Source organism: Microtus pennsylvanicus, chromosome 8, assembly GCF_037038515.1.
Source record: "Microtus pennsylvanicus isolate mMicPen1 chromosome 8, mMicPen1.hap1, whole genome shotgun sequence".
Taxonomy (NCBI): domain Eukaryota; kingdom Metazoa; phylum Chordata; class Mammalia; order Rodentia; family Cricetidae; genus Microtus; species Microtus pennsylvanicus.
In genome coordinates, this window is record NC_134586.1 from 20868946 (window position 1) to 20886396 (window position 17451).

Genomic DNA, 17451 nt, shown 5'->3' on the forward strand with positions numbered 1-17451 from the left:
AGTGGATGGGAAAGAAGGGAGCCTAGAGTGTTTGACTCCATGGTCACAGGACACATGCACAGAGGGATGACAGGCAGTAGGAAGGGGGTGACAAGGCTGAGGAAGGGTATCTGGGGTGACTGTGACTAGGCCGCCCCTATAGCGGGAGAACAGGGTGGGGATGCGGCTGATGGTGAACAATCTGGAGAAGCTCAGGGAGCCAGTGACCAAGTGCGAGGAGACAACAGAAACACACAGTGCTCGTAGTGCCCAGACACGGCCGCCCCGGTCACTGCCCTGGTCACCGCCCCGGTCACCGTCCATGGTTCTGGTAGGAAGTGAGACTCACCTACCGGAACACTGCTTCCATCCATGGACCACAAGGCTTCTCCACCAGGATCCAGGGAGTCACCCTACAGCCCAGCTGTCAGGAAACATGGGTGCAGGATAGCAGATGGGAGGATGCTCTCTGGCCACCTGGGGATGAACACAGGCTTGGAAAGTTCTCTATTTCCGGTACCGTCTTAGGAAGTTGGAGTGGCCCCAAAACCCAATGTGAGAATGTTCTCCCTTAGAACTCTGGTAGCCATATAATGGAGACAGATGTTGTTAACGCAGTCATAAACATAACATAAATGTAAATACTTGTTTATGCCTTTGTCAATAACACAGCTACAGCTCAGATCGCAGCCTTGGATGTGCGTATGGAATGGCAGCAGAGCGCAGAGGGTGTCTGTGAGTAAGTCTGGTGGCAGGGCCAAGTAAGAGGATGGACATGGAGAATGAGACAAAGGCAAAGGCAACCGGGAGGAAAGACAGGAATGAGGCCAGTCTTCCCCTCCCCCCACACCTCCTCCCACCCTCCTAACTCCACCCCCAACCCCCCCCCCCTCCGGTGGGGTCTTATCTTCCACAGTACACTTCTTTCCTTCGGAGGCAACCCCAGGTCGTATAGGAATGTGATGTCAGAAGTTCTCTTGGCATTTGGAGACCAGAGCAGAAGCCGGCTCCCGTAGTGGGCCTCTGTCTTCAGGGAGAGTCTTAAAGCTTGGCCTGGTGCCGAAGGAGTCATTTGTAGCCCAAGGGCTCAGGTCGGCTTTGACTGTCGGCCGCAGAAAAGACTGGCAGCTCTCTGTCCTGCAGCTCGTCTTCTGTGTTCTCTGACCTGTCTCCATGCCTTTCCTGCTTCTCTCAGCCTTAGTTCCAGCTCACCCTAGAAAGATCTCTGTCCTTATGTGGGTGGGCCTCAGTTTCTCCATCTATAACCTGAAATCTGCTGCGGATTTTCTTTAAACCTAGAAATCTCGGAGAAGTGGCTACCTGGATCTTCTGACGCATGCTCCTGAGCCGATCACTGCTTTTGACCTTGTTTCTGCCCTGAGTGCTGGGCCTCCCTTCTGAGTTAGCCTGCCTCCGCCGAGGCAGCAGCTGTATTAGGCATGGCTGGGCTGAACCAAGCTGGCTATAGTGTCAACGCTGATGGCAGATGCTCTTATTGCCGATTGTCAACAAGGAATATGCCTTGTCGCTGATACTGGTTTATTGCCAGGCTCTGGGACTTGCTAGCTCTGGACTCTGACCAATAAATAACCCTAGCACTCAAGAGCTTTAGGCTTTTGTTTTGTTTTGTTTTGCCTGTGTGTTTCAGTACCTTGTCGTGTTGTTACGCCTTCACCGAGCAATGTTTGCAAAGCACTCTGCAGAGTGGGCCTTCAGTCAGAGCTAACCACCTTCCCCAAGCAACCTAAGTGGAGATAGGGTTAGGTTGAAATGTTCCTATCCCATCCCACCTGGGGAGGACCTACCCTTCCCTGAAGGACCAGTTCAGAATCTTTTCTCCAGAAGCCTTCTTCTTCATGACTTGGCAGGCAGCGGGCATGATTTTCAGCACATTGGGATCATAAATGGTGTGGAAAGACTTGCAGGAAATTGAGCATCTTGGAGGAGGCAGAGATAAATATTTCAGGACCCTTTCCATGCCCTGGGGCCCCAGGCCTGGGCAGGACCAGATGGGGTCCACCGTGCAGAGATACTTTCCTAGAGCAGCCATTCCAAGCAGGCGAGGTCAGAAATAGAGGGTGGATCGAGTTCCTACTGGAGTACTGTGTTGGAAAGCTATCCATGGTGGGAGGGATTCTGTGTAGAGAGGCTCCCTGGAGCTTAGTGGCCACAGCTCTGGAGGACAAAGGTGCTCAAGTTGGGGGTTAGTTGGGCTCCACAACCAGTGTACCCGCTAACCCTCTTTCTGACTTCTCAGGCATGTTTGCTACTAAAACATTGGAAGACTTCCCTGTCACCTCCTTCCTAGAAAGGAGTCAGACCTTCTGACCTTACAGAAGTGACCACCAGGACTGGAGGCCTATATTCCTCAAGTGTTTCCAGAGGCACATGGGCAGGCAACTGAGCCAGCTCCCTGGCCAGATTCCCAGAGAGAGAGAGCCATTATTTGTGGCTGACCCATCTTCCTAGAGTGGTTTCTGCATTCCTCCACAGACCCCTCTGTCTCCTGTTTCCTTCCTAACATATACACAGTGCCCCGTAGCTCATCAGGTAACTGTGGAAGGGGAAGCATCACCCCATACTGCCTGCTCACCCTCAGCTTCCCCGGGAGAGGGCACACTTTGTGGGTTGTTGGCAGAAAGCAGCTCTCCTAGGCAGGAGGCTGGCAGTCTTCAGAACCAGTGCTAATGTCACCTCTTGGTCTTATTTGCCTCCCCTGACTCTTGCAACCCTGTGTCTCATGAGTGCCCTGGTGGCATCTGACATATACTTGGCTGTTGGGAAGAGACCCAGAGGACCTTGACCTGGCATGATGCTTGAAAAACCTAGGAATGGTCTCTCTTTTAACTGTATTTAAATAGAGTCAATATCTGTGGCAACTGGATGTATAGGGGATCCTTGAGGTTTTTTTTTTTTTTGCTGGGGGGGGGTGACTCTAGGCTGCTTTCTGAGCTCCTTGTCATTACCTGGTAGATAAAGGCCTTGGCCAGGCTGCAGGAAGAAAGACTTTGCCTTAAAGTCCCCGCCTGAAGTCAATGCCTGGGTCACATGTCCCCAGAAGAAGGGCAGTCTGAAGACACATCTTCCCTCTCCACTGTATCCCTGTTCCCATGACAACCCCCTGGGTCCTCCAAGCCCACTCAGGTCCTCAAAAGGTGGTTAATGTGACCTTTCTCCCAGGCATATCCACTATTATTCCACTGCGGTCTCCTCTTGGCAAGCCCTTTCTTCACTCCATCCTTCGGATGGTTCTCAAGACAGAGTCCCGGCCTCAGTTTCCCTCCAGCGGTCTGGAGTTGCATTCCATACTCTTTTGCAATATTAGCTTTTGCTCTTCACAAAAGTGGCGCCAGAAAGAATTAATTATTCAAGACTCAATACCCAGGGATGATCGCTGCCAATTCTGGTGCCTTCCCTGAATCTCCTCTCTTCATGCACCAGCAAGAAGAGATTTTAATTAAGACACAAGCGCACAGTCTACAGTCCTGTGTGTCCTGCTCTACCGACGGTTTAATGTGCTCACATGCTTGTGTTCTTAAAGACTTTTCCTACATTTTTAAGGGCTGCATAGCATTCTACGACAAGGTGCTTACCATAGGCTGTAATCAATTTTCTTGTGAGCCATCAAAATTGACTGTTGGTTTTTGGTCATCATGAAATTCACAGAGCTATGTACTTAGGACGATAAATGGCCCTCCCCTGGTGTTAAATTTAAAGAAAGCAATTGTGGGTTAAAGGATTTGTGCTTTTTAATGCTCTTAATAAATTTTTACCAAACTGCTTTCTAAAAAAGTCTTGACTTAATTACATTTCCACAAGACTTGGGCGAAAGTATCTACTCTCCTCTTCCCCACTCCCTTCCCCTGCCCCTCCTAATCTTGCAAATGAAGAGACTCATCATTTTGAGGGATAAGATAAGGTTTTGTTCTATTTTAAGTTTATCTGATCTTCAGTGAGGCAAACATTTATGCTGAGTGTTAATTCGCCATTAGTTGTTTTTTTTTTTTTTTTTTTTTTTTTTTTTTTTTTTTTTTTTGCACATAACAGAGGAGAAACCGCCACCTCATCCCCATTAAGCCGGGGTGTGAAGTTCCTGGTTTGTCAGCCCTGGCTTCGTGAGCACACTTAACCTCTCCTCGCCACATGTGTTGGGGTGTGCCTTTCAGCCTCGTGAAGATGTTTATTGACTGGAACTGCCTCTGTATCTGCTTGCTGGACATCTTTTCTTACAGGGCTCGATGGCATTTCAAACTCCACATATCCCAACTGAGGTTCATCATCCCCCACCCCAGCTTGCTCTTCCCACTGATGTGCTGATTTCTGTTAACGTCACCACTATTTTCCTACTCACCCAGGCTTGAGACGTGGACAGCGTCTCAGATTCCAGCTTCTCCCTCGTCCCCCCATGTTCTGCCAGCTGCCAACCCCATAGGTTCTATTTCTCTGCTGCACTGGCAGGCAGCCCCTCCAGCACCCCGGGGGCTCGGGTGCTTATTATTTCTTGACTAGACTTTGAACATATTCTCTGAAATTCCCCCATGGACACCCCTTTCTTCTTCGCCCCCTCCTATACTCTGTGCTCACATTCAATTTCCAAAATCAGTGTTCAAACTCGGGGCCCCGTGTACCCAGGCCACATCTGCTATTGTGTGCGGTAGTTAATTCCGTCCTCTTAGCCTGATCATGACCTTCTCTCAGCCGAATCCTCTGCTGTCTCAGCATGTTCTCCCCCATCAAGTTCACAACCTTCCCACCCCCTGTCCTCTCTGCTCAAAGCACCCCTTCCTCTTAGAATTCCCTCCTGCCACCTCTACCTTTCAAAATCCATCGACAAAGCTCACACTCATGGCATGGTAACTCTGCTAGGATTCCTTGACTCACAGTTGAAGGGAATTCACCTCTTGATGTCTGACTCTCTTTTGTAGCATGTTTTATTGTAGCTTCTGGTGAGGTTGCTAGAGGTCTAGGAAGCGGAGTCTCTGGGGGACTCCTCCCCCCAGGACTATTTCTTCTACACAGGACCTCTCAGCAGCAGGCCTTCAGCAGCTGTCTCTAGAATTCAAAGCAACTCTCCGTAGCTTAGTGCGTGTGAGTTCAAGGCCACTGTGAGAAGAGCAGGCCTGTCAGTCCAGGGTCAGAGTCCAAGTCTACTTTGCAGAAGACTGAGCTGGACTGAGGAGTGGCCTCTGGAACAAAGTACCAGCCATAATCACCCCCCTTTTCCTCGTGACTTTATGGGCTATTTATTCAATGCCCTTCTCTTGTCCTTGGTCAGGTTGTCCATCCCTTTGCCTCGTGCAGTGTGTGACGTATGGAAGTTACCTCACAAGTTGACTGTTGAGGACAGAAAACCAGGGAGTTCCAAAGAAGACCAGTCCTTGGACTGAGAGATGATAGCTGGAGGGCGCTGGAAGCCCCCTGACCTTGTCACACAAGTTCCTGCACCAGCTAAGAGTTTTTCTCTCCTTAATGTATTTAAATGGAGTCAACACTGGGGTCAACTGTGTGCACAGGCGTCTTCAGCTCTGGAGGTGACTCTGCAGCCGGCACGGGAGTGTGCGATTGACACAGTCTATTTTTAGCCTCCCAGAGACCGTGACCAACATCCCAAGCAGAGGGTAGGTGCACCTGCAGCATTTTGATGAGGCAGCCCCGCTCGCCAGCCAGCCTGGCCCCTCCTCGACCTGAAGGCCTGTGTTGCTAAACTGGGAAGTCTGCCATTTCCTAGGGGCAGCAGCCGGGATGCACCTCTTGCTCCATGCAGCTCATTCCTGTCTAGTCTCAGACACAGGGTGGTCTTGAGGCTGTGCCTGAGGTAGGAGGGAGGGAAGGCATCACTTGTATTTCCCCATCTGCTCTGTCCCAGGGGCTACCTTTTCCCTTGACTGTAAGTCTGAGTTGACCTAGCTCGTGGAGAGGCAAATGAAGACAGGACAAGGATATTATATGTGTATATAATCTATATGATCCAGATGGTAGTAATGATAGTAGCAACAATAAAGAAGCCTTTATTATATGTACACCACGTGGTTATCTAGTGCTGAGAGAAACTGGCAGAGGTCTCTCTTTCTGTGTGTGTGTGTGTGTGTGTCTGTGTGTGTACATATATGTGCACATATATTTGGATCCCAGAGGTCAACCTTGTGTTATTCCTCAGGGGTCATCTACTTTGTTATTTTGAGGCAGGGTCTCTTACTGGGTGCCAGGGTTCACCCATTAGGCTACACTGTCTGGCCAGCGATTCAGGTATCCCCCTGTCTCCACCTCCCCAGTGCTAGGATTATGCCTGGAATTTTACATGGGTGCTAGGAGGAAGCATGATTACTAAAAACTCACAGACAGATATTGGGGTTCAACTTGAAGACAAGAAAAAGCAAAGCAACCAGCCACTGACTCTTACCTCAACCTCAGTCCGAAAATGGCGATCCTGCCTCTAGGAAACCTCAGAGTGAGACTGAGAGCTGTCTCTTCCCGTTTAATAATTCTCTCTAGTTCTGGGATTAAGGGCATGCATCACTACCTCCTGGTTTCTATGGCAAGCTAGTGTAGCTACTGGGATTAAAGGTGTGTGTCATGGCTACCTGGTCTATAAGGCTGGCCAGTGTGGCTGTTTTACTTTTCTGATCTTCAGGCAAGTTTTATTTATTAAAATACAGATGAAATGCCACTACACTGGGGATTGGGTTCATGCTTCCCTGACAGGCGTTTATGCACTGAGCTATCTCAATGGCTCCTTGGGGGGGGGGGGTTCATTAGGCCCTGTATTTATCAAGGAAAGAACAGAGACGTGGTGGTGGTATACACAATCCCAAGGTCACACAGCCAGGAATTGGGATGGAATCCTGGAATCTTGAAATTTATAGGCAAATGGATGGATCTAGAAAACATCATATTGAGTGAGGTAACTCAGACCCAGAAAGAAAATATATGTGCTCATTCAGAAGTGGCTTTTAGACATAAAGCAAAGAAAAACATGCCTACGATTTACAATCCCAGAGAACCTAGACAACAAAGAGGACCCTAAGAGAGACATACATGGATCTAATGTACATGGGAAGTAGAAAAAGACAAGATCTCCTGAGTAAATTGGGAATATGGGGACCTTGGGAGAGGGTAGAAGGGGAGGAGAGAAGAAGAGGGAGAGTGGAGAAAAATATACAGCTATAGCTCAATAAAAACAATAAAGAAAAAAAGAAATTTTGGAGGCAGAACTAACTTGGGTCCCTTCTCTCCCTTTAGGTGAGCAGTGCCCCCCCTCAGCCCCCGCAGCCTGTCATCCCAGCCAAGCCTGTGCAATGCGTCCACCACGTGTCCACACAGCCCAGCTGCCCAGGGCGGGGCAAGATGTCCAAGCTGCTGAATCCTGAGGAGATGACGTCAAGGGATTACTATTTTGACTCGTATGCTCACTTTGGGATCCACGAGGTAACACACTCAGGTTGGGGACCAGCGGGACAGGTGTGGCCCCGCCATTTCATTCTTGTTCTCAGAGGTGATAAAGAATGTATCTGGTGCCCCTGAACCCTGACCTCTCCCCCTTGTGTGGTTCCCTTTGGGACAGCCATGGCCAAGGCAGGGCCCGGAGCAGGTGAGTAGGTAGAAGTGGGTGCTTGTGCATTTTACCTATAATCCCAGCACTTGAGAGCCTGAGGGAGCTCAGAGGACTGTTGAGGGTTCGAGACCAGCCTGGACTACATAGCGGGTTCCTGGTCAGACTAAGTTACAAAGTGAACTGCTATGCAAAATGAATGGCAGCAAGTTGGGGGTGGGGCTACCATGGGGTGCTTTGAGCTTATATTTTACCTTCTGGCCCTGGGTCCGTCTCTAACCGCCAGTCCTGGGTGGCCTGCACATCACTGATGCTGACAAGGAGTTAAAATACTTGCAGCCGATGCACTGAGGCTATCCTGGACTCCTGGAGGCCGTGATGCCCATTAATTAATTTATCCAAGGGGCATCTCCAGGGGAAGAACCAGGGTGAGATCTTATAGAGAGGACCCCCCACCTCTGACGCTCTGATTCTGTCTTTGCAGTCCTCAGGTGAATACTCAGCCCCCTTCCCAACAGAGAAGCCTTGTGTCAGCCCCCAAACAGAAGCAAACCTCCTGGCTATTGTGGGTACAGGATGGAACTCCATGCCACATTTCATTATATAATTTCCTAGCATTGTCCCAAACTGCCCCCAAAGCAATTAGCGTTGGCTTCCGCTTGCCAAATGCTGGGCATGGTTTTAGTTGTGACTGACATGCCATCTTCATTTGATCCTAGTAAGAACCCATGAGAAGGATATCCCCACCATCCCTAAACACAGGGAAGAAAGTCCTGGGGAAGGAGGCAATGTTTACCAACTGAGGCTCCCGGCTGTGAGGATGTCTTTGCAAACCAGCTCCTGTGGCTCCCTGGTGATGAGACGATGCCGGAAGGTCTGCTTCCATCCAAATTGCCAGGCTGCTGCCAGGGAGGTTTTTAATATCGGCAGTCAGCGGTTTTGAGTTGTGAAATGCTTATTGTGTACTGGGTGTTGTTCCAAGCAGTTTGGATTATTGGCTCATTTGCTTCTCGGATTAGCCTTATGCTGCTACTGCTATTAAGGTCACAGGTGATCCAGGGCCTTAGCAACCAGCCCAGCCCTCATCCTAGTCTTGTTCTGCATGAGACTAGCGGAGAGAGCTAGGAATTCAACCTTCCCCGTTTTGGTGCATGGACTTCTTTCCTAACTGCCCTGTCACATGCCTTTTAAAATATTTCCTTCCTCTGTACTCCCTGACCCTCACAGAAATCTTAAGGGTTGAGCAGACTCACCTGCTTCTGTTGCATCCTTGGCGGCCTCTGTGCAGGCAGAAGGTAAAGGCGAAGAGGCTTCTCGTTCTCTTTTTTAGATCAAGGCCTCTGTCTTGCTTAGTCTAGGGAGGTTGGAGGCTCTCTGTGTTGCCCTCTATAAATGGTGAGCCTGGGCCTGTGGGGAGGGTTGAGAACCAGGATTCTTTACCAAAAGCCCTAGTCCTAGAAGGGCCAGACGCCTGCTCAGGAATGTGGGTGCTCCCTTGCACCATCCTTGGCCCTGCCCCCTGTCTAACATTAACCCGTGCTAATGCTGTGCAGACTCTATGCAGCAGAAAGGACCGTGACAGCATCCATCCTAGAGAAAGGGTACTCCTATGAGATGGGCTCCAAGGGCCTGAAGTTTTGGTTTCCCTTCTGGGCCGGCACTTTTATATTTTAGTTAATATACTATGGCTGTGGAGAGACACTACGACCAAGGTAACTTACAGGAGAAAGCATTTAATTGGGGATTGCTTACAGTTTCAGAGGGCTAGTCCATGATCATCACGGTTGGAAGTATAGCAGCAGGCAGTCAGGCAGGCATGGTGTGTGTGTGTGTGTGTGTGTGTGTGTGTGAGAGAGAGAGAGAGAGAGAGAGAGAGAGAGAGAGAGAGAGAGAGAGAGAGAAAGAGAGAGAGAGATGGAGTTTCACTATGTAGCCAGGTTGGCCTTGAACTTGTGGCAGCCCTCTTGCCTCAACCTCCCAAGTGCTGTCTAGCCTGGTTCTGTTTAGTTTGTTGATGGGGAACAGCCTCATGACTGACATATGAGTGTGAAAGATTGGCCTGACTCTGCTTAGGAGAAAGCCACCAACTAAATACCAGACCGGGCACCCTCAGTCAGGTGTTTTAATTAAAACAAAAAACAAAACCTAAATTTCTATGTGCTGTAGTGCAGACTAAAGGGTCTGCAAGTCACAGGTAAAACCTCTACCCCACTGCCTTAGCAACCCTCTCATGGGGAAGTGCTTCTGCACACCTATCTTCAGTCCCTCCAGTTGCTGCTGCAGGCCACCTATAGACCCAGCTAGGGTAACATACATGTCTTTTAATACAGGTCTGACTAGATGGGTGGCCTTCACCCCTGTGACTGGTCTCCAGGACCACTGAATATGAAAAGAGATAGGGGCGTGGATGGGTGGAATGTGGCACTCTGTGCAGAGAGACACTCCCTTACCTCTTGTGACTACCTGCTCATCACTAAAACTCTCACAAGGATGCTCTGCTTAGAAAGGCAGGACCTCAGATATACAGAATGGGTAAGCTGGCCGTGCGGTGGTTCCCTGGCCATCAATAGGCTACTTTGACAATGGCGGTATGAGAGCTTGGCTGAATCACAGTGTGGGTGGATGGGCAGAGCGAGGTTATTCTATAAATATAGACAAAATGGGTGGAAGGAAGGGGGCTAGGCAAGATATATATATATATATATATATGTATATATATATATGTATATGTATATATGGTCTTTCCATCCACAGCTTCACCTAGAGAGGATGCAAGAGGGCAGGGCCAGGAGAAGGTGACCATAACACCTTCCGGCAGAACCCAGAGTGGCTGCTGTGGGCTTCCTGGGGCCTTCAAAAAAGAGGGCAGCCTCCAGGTCCCCAAGAGGCAGCTTGAATCTCAACATCTGCTGCTGGTCAGAGGGTTCCTGCCTGTGTGGCCTGTCAGTTGGCCCGCACATGTGTGCTGAGCACCTTCTACAAGGTCTGCTAGGTACCTTGCTGGGGAAGTCGACTTTCCCCATTAGCCTAGCGCTGACACGTGTACAGTTTTCTTTATTTGCTCAACCATCACATCAGCCCTAGAAGTAGGTGCTACTGTGGCATTATTCCACAGATGAGGATGCGGAGGCACCAGACACTCGATGGCGGGCCGTGTCAGAGAGCTTAGCCACGGTGGAGGTGTGGTGCGAGAGCAGTGGTTGAGGCTCCGGCATCGCGTACAATGGTCGTATGTTCTGTATTTCTGTCTTTTGGTTCATCGAGCATGTGCGGCATGCCCTCGCCTATTCTGGGGACAGAGCCTTGCGTGCTTGTGGCACTGGGATCTAGGGATATCCTGAAGAGAAAGGATTTGCTCATCCTCAAAGTAAAAGCCAGACAGGAACTCAGTCCAAGTGCCCCCTCCACACTCGCAATTTTTTAACATTGAAGCCGCCAGCATTGGGGCAGCAGGGGAAGTGGAAGCTGGCCTTCAGAGTAGTTCTCCATTCCTTTTCACCTTCCAGGTCTCTAGAGGATCTTCTCTTTGATCCACTGTAGCTAAAGGTACAAGAGAAAGGATTCTAGGCGTTACCGTGCAGCCTGGTTAAGGGGTACATTTTACCATGGTACCTGTGCACAGAGCTTGACAGTATGGATAGAGACCAGCTGGACTAGACAGACACAAGGACACATGGCTGATTGTAGGCTTCTCTTGGTAATGGAGAACACCAATATATTTAAAAACCAGTGAGGATGGAGAAAGTTGGCATTCCACAAACAATCTGGCCTAACGTATCACTCACAGAGTACTGCATGCCCAAGCTGCAGCCATGTAAGCTTTTCAAGTGCATGTGGAAACAGTTATTGAGGTGGATCCTGTGCAGGGTTCATTAGCTTTCCATTACTGAGACAAAATGCCCGAGATAATTAGTTTTCAAGAGGACAGCTTGGTTTGGGCTCAGATTTAGAGGTTCTGACCACAGATTTGTGGTCTAAGAATTTGGACCTCCCTAGGAGGCAGTAATCATGGTGGCCTCAGAGCGGCCTGGAAGTGAAGAACTAGGAAGGGATAGAAGTCTCAAATTGTTCCTTTCAGGGACACCTTTGATGATCCATATTCCTTATACTAGGCTCCACCTGTTAAAGGTTCCACTGCCTCCCCTAGTACCACAGGTCGGGGACCAACACTGGAGGGTTTGGAGACCCGCAGGGTCCAAACAGCACCATCACTCAACAAACCTCAGTGTAGAAGACTGAGACCACACAGCGTGCTCGTTAAAGCGAATGAGAGACAGGCCTGGAGGCTTCCACCTAACATCTTGGCTACTCAGGAGGCTCAGGCAGGAGGATCAAAAGTTCAAGACCAGCCCGGGGCTACAGTGAGTCCCAGAGCAACCAACACAAGCTGGTGGGATTTTGCCTCAGGATAAAGGGTGGGGTGGGGGGGAAGGGACTAGAAAAAGCCAGTGTTAGAGTAGTGATCCAACCTGTGTGACACCCTACATTTAATGCTAACACCGGAACAATCAAAGTTAAAAAACCTAAAATAATTTATCCAGAAAATCTTCAAATGGCTGGAAATCAAATTACTCCTCCTTATAGCCCATGCCTGAGAAGAAAACATGAGAGGAATTAGAAAGCATTCCAGACTATGCGGCTCTAAGAGCCCAACACATCAGAATCTGTAGGATGCAGTTTAAGGCATATTTACAGTGGTTCTCAACCTGTGGGTTGCGGCCCCTTTGAGGGTCACTTGCATATCCGCTATTTACATTACAATTCTTAACAGTACTGAAATTACAGTTCTGAAGTATCAGGGGTCACCACGACAGCAGGAACTGTATTAAAGGGTCACAGAGTCAGGAAGGTTGAGAAGCACTGATTTAGAAGGAGATTTATAGCTTCAAATGCTTCTATTAGGGACAAAAGTGAAAACACAAACAGCAAAACCGAAAAGCAAAACTTTCACCTTACAAAACTAGAGAGTTAAGAACACATAAAGCTCAAGCCAAAGAAAGGAAATGATACAGATGGGAGCAAGTCAACTAAAGAGAAATCAAATGGCAAAGAAAACCATCAGAGCTGAAAGTTTTGAATTTAGTGGCACACATTAACTGTATAAAGTAACTGATTTCACTGTGACAGTTTCATACTGAATACTGCTCATTTTAATCTCATTTACCCTGATCGCCTTTTTCAGTGCCCCCTTGATCCCAAACCACCCCTTTTTTTTCTTCTACACTTTTATAAACAACGGGATTCTACACATGAAAGAACATACCGCTTTCTGAATCTGCTTATTGTGCTTAGCGTGATGATCTCGGGGTCCTTCCAGTTTTGCTCATGGGGTGCGCTTTCTTTTCATTTGTGCGTGAGTACGGCCCCATTGTGTAGGTACATGGTCAGGAGTGGGTGGCAGGATCACCTGGCGGTTTTACTTGCAGGGTTTAGAGGACTCTCCGTACCAATGTCTGGTGACAACACTGCCTTCCACTCCACCAATGGGTTCTCTTCACCTTCGCCAGGATGTTGTTGTTGTTTGTTTGTTTTCTTGACAATAGCCATGCTGACTGGGGTGAGAGACTCTGAACATAATTTTGCATTTCCCTGATGACTAAGAATGTTCTTTTTTTTTCCTTTGGCCTTGAATTTATTGGACATTTTGTCTTTCTTCTTTGAGAAGTATCTGTTCAGCTCATTTGCCCATTTATTGATTGGATTATTTGTTCTCTTGGTTTCTGTAGCTATTTATAGATTCTGAATATTAATTTTCTGCCAGATGTATAGCTGGCAAAAGTTCCCTTCCACTCTACTGCTTCCTTGGCTGGGAGAAGCCTTCTCATTTCACGCAATTCCATTTGTCAACTTTTTATTACTGTTTCTGAGTTACCAAGCCCCTGTTCAGAAAGTCCTTGCCCATGTCTATTCATCAAGCATCCTTTTCCAAGCTCAGATCTTGCCCATGAAGATCAATGACCCGTTATAGCTAGATTTTGTATAGGGTGAGAGATAGAGATCAGTTACCCTAATCTGCATGCGGATAGCCAGTTTTCCTAGCACTACCTGCTGAGAAGCTATCTTCTCTCCAACAGATAGATACCTTTCCTCACTTTGTTGCTCTTCATGGATTTCTGGGTTCTCTATTCTATTCCTTTGGTGTCTGTGTTGGCTTTGTACCAGCCCGTGCTGCTTTTGCCGAGGCTCTTCTGTAGTAACTTGAGATCGGCAAGTGATCCCTTCAGCAAAGCCCTTTCCACTCAAGATTACCCTGCGTTCTGATCTTCTGTGCTGCCATTGGGACACTAGTTTTGGTTTTCCTGGTTCTTGGAATGTCATTAGTATTTTAATGGGGCTTGTGTTAAATTTCCTGGTTACTTTAATGTGGCCATTTCCATAGTAGTTCTCCTATAAGAATATTCTTATTTTCTGGTGTTTTCCTGGGCTTCTTCCCCGGGGTTTGGTAGTTCTCGTTGCAGATGTCTTTTCTCCCGGTGTCACGTTCCTTCCTACACACGGAATTCTGAAAGGCTATTGTGAATGAGATTGTATTCTTCATTTCATATTTATTATTGGTATCTAGAAAAGCCACAGATTTTTGCACGATGATTTTATACTCTGAAAGTGTTTGTCAGAGGTAAGTTTTTCAGAGTCTTTAGTGTCTTTCAATAACAGGAACGTGACTTCTGCAAATGGAAGTCAGCTTGCTTTCTCATCTCTGTCTTTTAAATTTCTTCTCTCTTCCTTCCACTCTAGTTAAGAATTTAAGCATCATTCTGAGTAGGTGTGAAGGAAGTGATCACTCTTGTCTCATTCTCAAGTTTTAGAGAACAAGTTTTCAGTTTTTCCATTCAGCATAATGTGGCTGTAAGTTTCCTATGTGTAGATCAAAAGTTAGGTTTCAGACCAGTTAAATTAATAACACTAATCTAAACTGATATAAATATATGGAGAGAGAGAGAGAGAGAGAGAGAGAGAGAGAGAGAGAGAGAGAGAGAGAGAGAGAGTCAATGAGCACTCTTAAAAGGTGATCTCTATCTGGAGTCATATAGGAAAAACAATTCAAACCAATGTAGTGGATTCCTGGAACTAAAATTGCAGCAAGTGAAAACACAGAAGACACTAAGTTTCTAAGATGAGAGGAGGTGAGCTGGCGGAGCTGATGCAGGCTTAGGGAGGACAACAGTCTGATGATTCCTTCTTGGGTCTCTCCTGCTGTGGGCGCTGTTTTGATCTTTCCTTTTGGTTTTAGGCAAACTGGAGCAGGCTTGGACACAACCTTCTTGTCTTATACCTCTCCGCTATCTTTCAAGTGGACCTTTAAAGTGGGCTTAGTTTAGAATGAGGCATGTGACCTGCACATCCTGCAGAATTCTCATTAGCTCCAGGGAGGTCATAGTGTTTTCAGAAGGTGTTACTGGGATGATTCGGTTGCCTGTGATCTAGATGTGCTCCCGTGACTGAGGTGTGCTCCCTGATGCCCAAGTCCCCTGACTACAGCTTTCTTTTCCTTCCACTGCAGGAAATGCTGAAGGATGAGGTGAGGACACTCACGTACCGGAACTCCATGTACCATAATAAGCATGTGTTCAAGGACAAAGTGGTGCTGGATGTTGGGAGTGGCACAGGGATCCTCTCCATGTTTGCTGCCAAAGCAGGGGCCAAGAAGGTGTTTGGGGTAAGCATGCTACCCTCCCTTGTGTTGGCTTCTGCAGGGTGGTCTTTGCCTTTGACTTCCTCTGGACTTTCCTACAAAGACCCACCCTGGTCCACTATCTCTTTTTCGATTTATATGCTGTGCTGGGGATGGAACCCAGAGCCTTGAGCATGTTAGGCAACTACTGTCCCACCAAGCCACCTCCCCAGCCCCAGTCCATCTCTCTTGCTAGAGGATCAGAGGAGATGAATCACAGTTCAGTTCTTATATCCTTACTGCCATTACCATCAGCACCACATCGCCAGCAAGAGCAACACCATCACCATCACTGCGACAAGCCTTCCTTGCTTCAGGCTTCCTTCTCTCAAACCTCATCAGCCACGGACCTCTAATGATATGGATCTCAGTGGTCTTGAGGCCATCTGATGATACTACACTGTCCCTTCAAGGGCAGAGGCCCAGATTAGTGCCGGCCATGCTCGGGCCGAGCAGGGCACAGCAGTCTCTGGCTCCTGAGTCAGGGGATACAGCTAAGTTGCTGCCAGGGCTCCTGCTTGGTGCCTCTCAGTTGTACCTGCCAGGTTTAGCCAGCTTCTTTCCCATGAGCTCATTTCAGTTGTTCCTGTTTTAGGCTTCTCCATCTACTCTCATCCACTCCGCTGGGAGGGAGGGAGATTGTGGACGTTAAAGATAGGAAGCTAGACAGGAGCACAGCAGGAGGTGATAGGAGGTGAGAAACAGAAGCTAGCGAGACTTGGAGGAAAGCTAGAAGAAAGAAAATGGAGTGGAAGGCAAAGAAGAAAGAGCAAGTGATGAGATAGAAGCACAGGGAAGAGAAGGGAAGGGAGACGAAGAATCAAAGTGTATAGCCTGGCCGGTGGGCTCCGCAAAGTAGGTGACCCCTGTGTTTGATGTGCTTGGACTCAGGTCACCCTTGAAAGGGACGCAACCTGTTGCCAGAGGCCTGAGAGGCAGCTAGGACACAGCCAGCTGCCCGTCTGGAGCTGCTGTGTTCTTTAACGCTAACCTCAGGAGCCACATGTATGGGGGGTGACACATTAACAAGAAGGAAGAGAGGACAGAAGCACCGTCCACAGGAGATGGAACCCAAAAGCCAAGGGCCTGATGACTAAGGAAGGGTGGGTCCTCCTGGAACAGAGCGCAGGCAGTGGCATCTGTCCCCTTAGTTATTATTATCTTTCTAGCCCCAAAAGTGGACAGTGGACAAGGCCACCAGAAACCCCTCAGGGACCCCCTGCAATGACTTCTAAAGTACTCCATGTCAGAGAGCCAGGCAAAGTGGCAGAGAGGTCTCCAGAAATGACCCTCAGCTCCCAGCACCCACAGCACATCCTAAACCTCTGGGCCTCCAATCTTTCCCATGAAGCCTTGTTCTCAGCTGACAGTCAATTTATTTCTCAAAGAATTTTGCCCTTTCTTAGAGATTTGGGGATCCTGAAAAGGCTTCTACACACAAGCGAACAGATTCCGTCAAAGGAAGAGTTCACAGAAGGCCGTTGTGAGCCAGCTTTAGTTACTGTAAGAAAATGCCTGAGACAATCAATATCAAAAGATGAAAGGTTCTGTTTGGCTCACTTCATGGTCACTTGGCTCCTTGGCTTGGGCCTGTGATGAGCCATCACAGTGCCCTGAGAGCACAAGGTAAATGAAGGCCTCACTTCCTGGTAGGAAAAGGAAGGAAGGAAGTGAAGGGCTTGCAATCCTCATATCACATTCAAGGACATGAATCCAATGACCTAACTTCCTTCCGCCAAGCTCCCCATCTTAAAGGTTTCACCAGGCTACTAACACCAGCAGGCTGATGACTGAGCAGTCAACACGAGGGCCTTCAGAAAACATTTATCCAAATCAGCTCAAGGGCTCAGAGTTGGCTATGTGTGTACCTCAGTAGAGGGGACTCTTAAGACCAGTCCTGAGAGCTGTCCTGAACTTCCTGTTCAAGAACATGCCAACTTTACCCTGCAGGACTTAATGATGAGATGGAGGACACTCATGGTGACTCTAGCCTCACTCTGCCTTCTCTCCCCCCCCCCCACGCCACCAAGAGCTTAGTCCGTTCTGCCTTCCCTCTTCCCCCTCCTGCAGGATGGTCAGATTAGTCAGCTACTCTTTAAGCTCCAGCACAGAAACAGGGTCTCCACAGTGGAGGTTTGATCTCCAGGCAAAGTGGTCAATTGAGTAAAATGCCACTTAACCACCCAATGAGAAGATCAGTTCCTAGTTCTCCAGCTACCACGAATTTAATGTGTGGCTGTGGCTAAGACTA

General features: G+C 48.4%; 1 protein-coding gene across 1 annotated transcript in view; it reads left to right on the forward strand.

The window, feature by feature from the left end:
• Positions 1 to 17451, forward strand: part of Prmt8 (protein arginine methyltransferase 8) — an 84004-nt gene that overhangs the window by 26738 nt on the left and 39815 nt on the right. Inside the window, exons 2-3 of the mRNA XM_075982680.1 lie at positions 7219 to 7404; positions 15030 to 15185. Coding sequence (XP_075838795.1) covers positions 7219 to 7404; positions 15030 to 15185 — 342 coding nt within the window. The remainder of the gene's footprint in view (positions 1 to 7218; positions 7405 to 15029; positions 15186 to 17451) is intronic.